The 11,087-nt window shown below is 36.1% G+C and overlaps 1 protein-coding gene across 1 annotated transcript; it reads right to left on the reverse strand.

Moving 5' to 3' along the window:
• Positions 1-9,256: 9,256 nt before the first annotated feature.
• Positions 9,257-10,735, reverse strand: LOC118196412 (ATP-dependent DNA helicase PIF1-like). The gene has a single exon (XM_035367867.2). It carries the CDS (start codon positions 10,733-10,735, stop codon positions 9,257-9,259), a length of 1,479 nt encoding a protein of 492 aa, XP_035223758.2.
• Between the last annotated feature and the right edge of the window lie 352 nt (positions 10,736-11,087).

The raw sequence follows: 11,087 nt of genomic DNA on the forward strand, positions 1-11,087 counted from the left end.
TCACTGCTCGCTTTGTATCGTCGAGTTTTGTTAATCAAAAATTCGTTAAAAGTTTACAAAATATGATATATACCAATATAACAAATTCTTTGTTCGGGCTTCCAGGTGCTCATAATAGGGGTAGGATAAAATATTCAGTATTTGATGGCTCAGGATGCTGCTGGTTTTGCACAATGTGAGAAACATACATATATTAATGCAGATTCTTCATTGTTTAATTTCTTTAAATATAATATACGGCTATGATATTGGCTATGATACCGTAAATGTTGCGACAAACTTCTAGGAAAGGTAGGGCACATTATATAGATTAAGAATTGCATAGGAACCTATACACGGAAACGTCAGGGATAAGTGGTTGCAGAGGTAGAAGATGGGAAAGGTAACAAGAGAGTGATTAATTTTTAATATTTACTGGAACACGAATACAAGCGGTGTTTCGACAGCTTGAGTGCTGCAACAGATGCTCGAAGTTTGCACCATCAGACGTCAAACATGCCTGACACCGACAGACCATTAATTGCCGAACATGTTCAAACACTGCGGGAGTTCCTTTGATTGTAGCAGTTGTGCAGGCGAGTCTTGCCATGAGATCCATTTCAGACACAACAGGATAGTGATACACGACACTTTTGATGGCTTCTCCATTAACCCATTAACCGCCAAAACTACAAGGAATGTTTTATTTCTCATGAAAATAGTAACAAATATTAAATTAAGCATTTATAACATAAATTTACATAGAAAATTTTAAAAAAAATGCTCTTAGTTGTGGAAAAAGCGAGTGTTGCGTTCGCGCAACGTCAGCGGAATAAGACTACGGATGTTTAGTGAGTAGGATTGCACTCGTGTGATGTTTCTTTTGAGTGGAGCGCAGGGTTACATTTTAGCTGTATAACGTTTTCTAAATCTACAAATCACTTTACTTGTAATTAATTCAATATTAAAATATACATTGTATTTCCTTTACAAATGCAAATTATTTCAATTGAAAGATTCAAGCATGAAAAGCTTGATTACAATCATGATGTAAAGCTACATTACATACTTTGCATCTATAAACAGTCTGGCTATGGTACTCTTTATAACGAAGTCTTGTTATCAACGGACTTTACGATAAAATGTCTACCATCTCCATTCAATGGTTTTTGAATGAGGAATTCACTAGGTCTTCCTGTTGCTGATCTTCTGGCTAATTCTACACTCTCAATAGGAGTTTGCAAAAAGAATAATGCATTCTCGCGTCTGAAATCTAAAAGAGACTTTATATTTCCAGTAGTAAAAAGTGGTGATATTTAGTAAGATTGGATACGGTCTCACCTCATGTAATTTATCAGTATTGTCAATTTTACTATTGTCAAATGCAAATTCTGCTTCATATTCCTGTACTGCAAACGTGATATCCATTCTCGTACAACAGGAACAGAAATGTCCTTATCAAAAGACAACTACATGTTTTCTTGAAGTAAGGAATGATATCCTGTAAACAATAATATTCCAATAAATCAATAAATCTTCTCATATAGGCTTCAAATGCAATAAATTCTGGAAAAGTTTTTTATTCTGAGCGTATATATTTGTCTGTTCAACGAGAAGAGAGTAAATGTCTAAACCAAAAAGAAAATCGAAAAAGTGTGCATTATTTTACCTTGCATTTTATAATTTCTCTTCTATTTGTCTTTTATAATTTCTCTTCTATCTCTTTCTTCATGTTTTTCCTGAGACATAACTAACAGTTCCTTTTTTATCCACTTAAGGATTTCTGTCTTCTGCTTTTTAAACTTTTTAGTATGACTATAACTGCTGTTAGAAAGCTGAAACTTACTTCTTACATGAATTTCAACTTCCCCAGCTGTATCATTTGGTTAAAATATCATTATCATTATTTAAAACATTGCCATTCCTTTCTTCTTAGTCACTACGTTCTGAAATTTCTGGGGGTACAACAACAATATCAGTTTCATTCTGGTCATTATTAACATTATCATCATCTGTTTCTTCATTAAAAAATCTTTGAAGGGCTTCTTTTAATGCAAGATACCTCGTTCTAGGCATTTTTAAACAACTAGAACATCGAAAGGAATGAGTGAAAAAGGAGACTGACTACCCGTTTCCTGCTGACGTTGCGTCAGCGCAACACCTGTTTTCCCTTTCTTCCCAACACAAACATAAACATCTGACTGATGTAATGTTCTGATAAACGGTGTCCTTGACTAAAAATAGATCACTCATAAAGACGGCGATTCTTTCGTTAAATATTTTCAGCAAAAATACTCGGTCGAAAATTTTACTTAAACTTAGCTTAAAGTATGAGATTAATTATTATAAAGAAAATTATTGTTGAAGGCAAATATTTTTTACAGAAATAATCTTCATAATATTCCCTACACAAAATCATCTGCTGGTGTAAAATATCTTAGGTATATTTATATACGCATTTATTTTGACCGTTGCGTCAATGCAACACCAGCGGCTAATGGGTTAAAGAAATCAAGGCTCGATAAACCCGGTGAGTGTGGGGGTCAGGCGACTGGTCCACCATGTCCAATCCATCGATGCGGAATGAGCTGTTCAGATGGCTACGAACATCCAGTCCAAAATGGGTCTACTTCTTGAATGACCCGTAGTCGCACAAATTTAGATGCCAGACTTGCAAACAAACAGTGATCAGGTTGATGTCTGTTGGGGAAGCGTTCTCAATGAATGCCTGCAGCATCTCGTCCATTATCTTCAGCTATTCCAAACACTAAGTACATGTCTGCAAGCTGTCTGTTCGTATAGCTTTATATGCTCTTCGTATGGTGGTTATTGCTCGCTTGAGGCAATCCTCACTTTTCACAAGCACTCTCCTGTAGAGCTCCCCCTGGCGGCATACAGTGACATTTCTGGGCATGGGTTCCTATGCAATTCTTAATCCGTATGCTGTGCTCTACCTTCCCTGGAAGTAATGCAACATTTACGGTACCTCCTGTATAGTGTATCAAAATTTTCAAAGAAGTAGGATGACTGAGATATTTAGGTTTGTAGTACAAATGTGGGCATTAGCAGATAATTTTATATATGAGGATATTACTTTACATACTAGAATATTATTTTACGAGATCAAACTCATGTAGCTTTATGTTAAACATACAAAAGTCATGCTACCTTGATTTCAAAACAATACTTTGCAACAATTACCGTTTTATACCATGAACGTCATAAATAATGTGTTTTTTCTATTACTTTATGAGAGAAAATTTGAATATTTTCCCTCTTTTGCATTAAAAGTTAAAACAAATATTTAAGACCAAATTATATAGCAAAAAGAATATTGCGTATCGCTGGTAATATACATTCTTAATATCTTGATATATTTGTTCGGGGAGATATTTGTGTATAAACGTAAAATATAGAAAAAAACAATTCGAAATGTTTTAAAATAGAACTCTTTTTCCGTTACGTTTTATTGTTATTCAGCAGTAATAGAGTCCATGTTATCAATTGGGAACAGTAGATACTATTTTTAGGAAACCAAGATAAGTATTTTTAGGAATTTTTGTCCCTTATGTTTTTTACTTCCTTGTACCTTTTACTTGATTGTTTATTGTAATCGCGAAACATTTTAGGTATCATATTTCAACGAAAACATCCATTTCAGCCGCTTTCGAAACTATTTTGTTTTTGCGTGACATCTGAACCCACGGAAAGAATAAAAGACTGTTTTTGTCAAAAAGGATTATAAATTGGATTTAAAATTGATTCAAAAGAGATTTCTTTTGACATTTGTACGTACGTTCGTACGTATATATGTTTCTCGCATAATTCACGAGTAAGAACGTAAGAACGAGTATCCATAGAAAGATGAAATTTTGTTTATGGGGCTGCTATAACATGTAGTACTTGTAGAATTATCAACAATTTAAAACTTTAAATGGCGAGTAAAAGCCTAAGGAGCCTCCAGTTGCTCACATTTGAAACAGACAGAAGGTTGAATTAAGTCAGGTTCTGCACATTCAAAGTCGTTTTGCCGAGTGGAATCAAAACTTTCAGTTTTGTGCACCGAAAATCTGCCTTCTCCGCTGTCCAAACTGCCCCCTTTTTTGCGTACAAACTCCAATTTTAATTGCAAAAATTGTTTTCTAACTGTGGAACTGCGTTATGTGTTTTATGTTTTCCTGTATTTTATAATTTTTAACGAAGATATTTTGAGTTTTATGTATCTTTGATTTACTGCGAAATTAGAACTGTATTATTTGTATTAGAACTACTGTAATGAAATTCGAGAAAATACTTTTAAATGAAATGCAGCAAAAAATGTGTATAATTTAATAGGCCGTAAATTGCGTCATGTGGTTGGTCTCCACATCAGATATTTTTATACATATTTTTGAAATTATAACTGCAAACCCATTTTTAAATTGCGCTGAAATTTGAAATTTTTGGATTGCTGTCTTTTTTCCTTTGTTGTTTGATAAACTTCGAGAAAGTACTGGATTTATCAAAAATGCGTTTTTCTGTCTATCATCTATCTTTGCCAAATCGTAATAATAAATTAATAACGCCTTCTTCCTAAAATTAAATCAGTTTTTTTTTTCATCTTTTAGATTCATTCGTTTTCATAAAAACTATGTATATAAGCTCAAAGTATTTGTTAAAGTTCCACAACTCTATACATGCATTTAATCTCTCATAATTTACATTATTTAAGAACAATACTTTATCTATTTTCATAGACCATTCAGAAATCTTAAATGTTTTCCATTTTATCTACAAAATATATGTTTTATTAATTAGGTAGTAGTGTTAACATACTTTTGGGAAAATTTCCTCTTGCTGCTTTTAAAATATTTCCGATTTCTAATTTAAAAATTAATTCAGTTTTACTCTATTAAATATGAAAAAAGCTATTTTATATGCATACATTGTAAATCAGCTTTATAGTTTCTTTTATTATAGAAAACGCGGTTTGTTGCACCGAGATCTCGAAGCAGTTATTGATTTCAAAATTTCTGGTGATCTATTATGCGCCATAAAATGTTTGTATTCAACAGACCGAAAAATAAGCTTCCGAAGAAAGAATGCGTTTGCATATTTATTTGCAAGAATAAACGATTTACTGTACACAAACTGAAAAATATGTTACGGAGAGAAAGTTTCAGATCGAAATGGAATAGAAAATTTCTGTCTTCAGAAATATTTGATGACTTCAAATATAAAGTCATACAAAGAGAGAAAACAGGAATGCAAACAATAGAGAATTTTGTGCAATATGAAAACTTTAAATGTTTAGATATCACTTTATTGCTTTTCATGAAACATGCAAAACAGTATAAAATCAATTAATTTCGAAAATGTCTATTTGTATATACACATTGTTTATAAAAATCAATAGTAGAGAGAGGAAGATGGTATAATCGCAAAATAGGTTTAAGAGATTATTTCTTATTTCATATTCATTTTATTTTCCTGAACGTATTTTATTTCATCAAACCTCTACGAAGATGTACATGGAGACTATCAATTTCTGACTATTCCATCATTGTTGATAGTTAATCAATCTCGTCTATTAACATGATAATGTTAAAAGTAAATTGTAAATATTTTTTGTAACATCTGTAAGTGTTAATTTGTTTGTGTCGAATTAAGACAGAAAAGACAATTTACTCTAGGGAATTATTATTATATTTTGCCAGGTACTGGGCTTTTGAAGTAAGAATGTAAAGACATTAGGTTATTTTAGGCAAGAGATGTGAAAAAATGAGCAATGCCTTCACCTGGAACAGAAAACTGGACATATCGAATAAGCGTCTAGTTACTATCGTTACACCATGAAGGCATGCAAAAAGAAGGAAGAAAATACCCCTTTTAAAAAGCGAATGGAGATTAGGAGTCCCAATCACCAAATCCTAGTGGAGAAGAACCATCATCCACCATCTCTTTTATTTCGGGAGCCACTGGAGTCATTAGGATTTTTTCCGATGTCAGGAAACACTGGAAATGAAGAAAGAACTGGAAACTGAGTAGTGCCCTATCCTTGACTCGAACCTGGACCTCTCGAATACACGACAAGTGTGCTACCATTACACCACAAAGTTATGCAGAAAGCAGGAAGAAAATACCTTACAAGAAAACTGGCTTTCTACATTAACTGAATAAAACTAACATGTAGCGCGGGATAAAAAATTAACTGACCATGCACATTATTTGTAGTGACACATATTGAGACATAGTTAGCCAAAAACTATATTATTCTCTATATTTCATTAGCCTTATGGAATAATTCCAATTAGGCCGAGATACTTTGCTTCGTAATCAAATTCGCTGCAACACAGAATTTGATTACAAACGTTTACATTCTCACGGAACGGTTTGAAGAAAATATAATCACAGCCGAAAATATTCGAGTAATGTGCATATTATTTGCTTAGATGATTCTAGCAGGGCTAGTAGGACTAAGATGTGTGTAAAGGGATGGATGCCTTCCTGGAGAAACTGGCCTTCATGTAATACATAAGGAAATATACACTATAAAGCTGTGAACGAAATATCATGTGTAAGAAACGAAATATCATGTGACTTTTGAATCGTAGATGAGCATTATGAGCCTAATCTTATTCAAGTTTTTTTGTAGCTTCTTTTTATTTCCTTCTTTCATGACTTAACACTTTTTCCTTTTTTCTAATCTGACGGGAGTGCCTTGGTGCACGTACAGCATTTACGAATTTCTACGTGCTCTAGCATTCCCGCAGATTACTCTTCTTTTACTGAAGTTGGTTTTCTACTGCACTGTAGTTTTTAGATGGATCTGTAAATTCTAAACTGAAAAGAATGGCATGATTTCCAGCTGTCGATGTCATTAAACATGAATTTTTGACCTCTATTTTCAAACATTTTTTTATTATCATAAATGGTCTTGTAGTTAGCTGCATGGAGAAACACGACTTCTCGAACTGCTCACTATTCTGATTAAATCGTTTCTTATTTCACAAGTGCAAAAGGTAAAAACCTTTTCAAAGCCACTTTATTGTCAATGTGTTAACTTTTGGAGATGGCAGTTTATCTTCGGAATTTCAAAATGCCTTCAACTGAATAAGTTTGCCCTGGGTAAAATCTTCATCGTAATTCAAACTGAGCTCTTTAACATAAACGTTATCCAACTTTAATTACTCATCCAGGTTTAATTTATCGTTACTGTAAACGTTATCCATTTCTAGCTTTAATTGCTGTCACAAAAGGTTGTTGGAGAGCTAGAGAGCACTTATCAGCGGCATATTTAATTCTTCCATCAACTTGCTAGAATTTTGTACCATTTCTGATCAATGTTTCTTTTACATAACGTTTGTTTCTGTCTCCTTGACTGTACTCTATGCTATAGGTTTTGAATGTCGCTACAATCCATATATTGATCCATATATTGCAATAGTGCTGCCGTTCTGTGAGGCAGGAATATAATTTTTAGGTAAAGAAAAATGCATCTCTCTTTCTATGACCAATAACATTATCCAGGAGAAGAAGCACTTAAACGGGTTTCCTTTCTTGGTACTATATTCTTTCACTTCGGTAATGAATTAATTACTAAACCAGTCTGGAAACAATCCATGTATAATATAAGTGTAAATGTTAGATTTGCAGATAACAGGCAATTTACTCATTCAATGTTCTTAAAGGCCTCTATCTCTTAGAATTGCCTTTGGCAAATTGTGAGAGGCTTAACTTTCAAGTCATCTTAAGTATTGTTGCCCATCTTAACAACGATCGGATAATTTTGAGGCCTTAAATCGAAGAGCAGACAGTTCTACATTTGCAATTAATGTTGGGGTTGACATCCTCTTCCGAATAAGAGCCGTTCCGTTGGCATTAAATATTTGCTTCGACAAATATTAACCTTTCTCAATTATTTCTACCACAAGTTCTAGAATTAGCTGTACCGAATGGCCAGACTTCGAATCCCAGAGAGGGCATGGATGTTTGTGAATATATAGTGTCTATGCAGCACGGGGCACTCTAAATGTGCAGCGAGCTGAACGTTGAATCGTTGATTATAGGGAAAGAGGGATGGTAGACCTTCGGATCTGTCCGCGCCCCCGGGACTGCTTCCCATAATTGGTGGGGGAAATGAATGAAGTCGTACTGCCACCTGTATGGTGCTCAGTGCTTTTGCAAACGACAGGTACAGTCTTGCACTTCTTGCCACGATTAATTTTGTGGGCTGATTCTGGTGTTACTATCAGACAATTGAGATAAGTCACCACCACAATAACAACACAAGTACTTATCCAATTTAAGATTTAGGTAGAACAAGATAACTTGTTTTATTTCGAAAAAGGTATCAGGCCTTACAGAAGGGTTTCCAACCTATCGGACAAGTTCTTCCAAACATACAAACCAGATCATTTACTTGTAAAACATGGCCTCCTCATTTTCTACTTAACTCGAAATGATGCTAAATAAAGAAGGAACTCGAATCTTGGCCAATGAATATTAAGCTAGTTATTTTATAAGGTACTAGCTGTAACCGCCCGGCGTTGCCCGTGCATTTTTGAAAATGCAGATAAGTGAATAGCGCAGGAATAGTAGTGTAGGACATGTAGACTGTCTCTCTCTCTTCCCCCCCCCACACACACAACATTCCCCGTCAATAAAAAGGAACAATATATCCTAACCATGAGCCATCTGTTAAAAAATTAGTTTAAATGAGAACAGACCTCATATTAGCACATGCTAGGAAACCGTAGTCATGTGGTTATAATCATTGGTCTGAAGTATAAAGAAAAGTAAACATAAAAAATTCAAAATCAAAGATAGGAAAGAGTTGAAAGGGAAAGATAGAGAGTACAGTACAGAAAAAATAAAAAGTAACGAAAACATGGATGAAATAAAACATCCTGCTTACAGGAAATTTGGAGTTAAGAACCAATTAAATTTTTAATTTAAGTGTAAGTTAAATTTAGATGACAATGAATTAGAAGAGGAGAGTGTTTGTGTATGTTTGTGGAGCTCGGGCTGGGGTCGCAAGGGCCCCTGACCGATTAATGTCTGTTGGTACGGCAGCACCATTCGGATTATTGCTCATGCTCTCAAGAGAGCACTAAACAATAACATCACTATTTAAAGCATGATAGTCAGAGTTAGTTTGGGAGAGTGGAGAGTGGCAATAATTTTTCGTTAGATTGTCCTTTTCGTTAGAGAGCCTCGGGATAAACTATATTTAATGTTCTTCCATTCGGAGCTAAGATGTGTAGATTATCGGCATTACCAACTCTTGAACAACCCACTACAGTTGACCATGGGAGAAACACGGCTTACGGAGGTCGAGCCCTACAACTTTGAGAGATTGTCCTTGTGCCTTATTAATGCTCATCGCGAAACTCAAACGAACAGGGAATTGTAGACGCTTAAACTGAAACTGGAGATCGGAAGGGATTATAGGAATTCTTGAAATAAACACATCTTCGCCTGCAGCATGTCCGGTCATGATGGTGGCTTCTATAATATTTGGCATCAGTTTCTTGATAGAAAGTCTTGTTCCATTGCAAAGTGCAGGCGGATCCAGATTCCTGAGGAGAATTATCGGTGCTCCAACCTTCAAGTCCAATATGTGGGAGGGTACTCCAGGTGGCTCTAATTTGTTGAGAAACTCTGTCGTATAGTTGACAGCCTCGTCAATATTGCATGTCGTGTCTATAGATTTGTAAATATGAAGAGTTCCGGGTAAGTTCTGTAAAAGTTCCTTGTTGATAACACTGACGGCTTCGTTTGTTGGGGCAAGAATTGCTCTTTCGCACAGCCATGCGTGATCAGTGAAGTGGTGAATCACATTCGGAAACACAGCCTCTTTCAGTTCTTCTTCAGTAGTCACAATCCTTCCAATGCCTTGCATCGCTACATATCCATCTTCATTTTCTGAAGTAAGGGCTCCATTTCCTAGTTTCAGTAGATTATCTGCAAACTGCTGGGCAGAGGGATCACCGTTGAGATGAACTCGCATGTTAGTCGATAATCCAAGTGTTTGAATGCCATTCCAGATGTAAGAAGATTTTATGCAGGCCTGCATTTCATCTGCCCTCGTTCCACGCGGAATAACTGGTAGCGTCTGTCGAAAATCGCCTGCCAAAACCATTACGACGCCTCCCATTCTGTCATTGTTCCGTCTGAGGTCTTTCATGGTGACATCTAATGCTTCGAATGCGGCTTTGTACGACATGGTACACTCGTCCCAAACGATGAGCTTGCAATCCTGTAGAACCTTTGCCTTTCCTGAATTCCTTGGGATGTTACACGTTGGAGTCTCTGTGCTTGTCAGATTTAAGGGTAACTTGAACGCCGAGTGAGCAGTCCTACCACCTGTCAAGAGTGTAGCAGCAATGCCGGATGAAGCGACAGCCAGGGCAATCTCATTTCTGTGCCGCACCTTTGCCAAAATAAGGTTGATAAGAAACGTCTTCCCGGTTCCGCCTGGAGCATCCAAAAAGAATATACCGCTTTGCCTATCAAAAACTGCTCTAGTAATCTTGTCAAAGGCTTCTTTTTGATCTTGGACCAATTTAGGCTCATTCTCCTGTATATAAGCTGCGAGCACATCCATGTTATAACTTCGTTCTCTAATTACTTCACTGGAAATGGCAGAATCGCTGTTTCTGTTAGGTTGGGGAAGTCCAAAGCTTTTCAGGTTCAATCCTCCTAGAGATATTATCTTGTTCTCAAAGTAGATTAGGGCTCTGTTAAAGATGTCGTCATTGTAGTCCAGGTCCATATTCTGCTGCTAGATCCTTGCTTGATGCAGTATGTCTTCAGACAGGTTCTCCCTGTGGTTCATCCATAACTGTTCAGGGCCCGACATGGAGCACGTTTGAAGCATTACAGCAAACAGATTACGCATCATCTTGGGTGATCGAGATGCAGCTGCTTCTTCTAACGCCGTGTTCCAGTGTTCGTCATTCTCCAGAAGTCCTTGAAGTTGGCAGGCCTCTTTGAAAGTGTTGCAGACTCTTCCTTGAACGGTTCTGAAATCCGTGAATGATGTTGGGCCTCTAACTTCATGTAGTAATAGGCGAAGGTGGAAGCATTCGGAGTTGTTGGGATGGACGGTGTAGACACGGCCAAGA

Source organism: Stegodyphus dumicola, chromosome 9 (assembly GCF_044657685.1).
Source record: "Stegodyphus dumicola isolate Sdum_Otavi_A_Nest chromosome 9, ASM4465768v1".
NCBI lineage: Eukaryota > Metazoa > Arthropoda > Arachnida > Araneae > Eresidae > Stegodyphus > Stegodyphus dumicola.

Coding starts and splice junctions, on each gene's coding strand:
- LOC118196412 (XM_035367867.2), bottom strand. CDS start 10,735: ATGGACCTGGACTACAATGACGACATCTTTAACAGAGCCCTAATCTAC.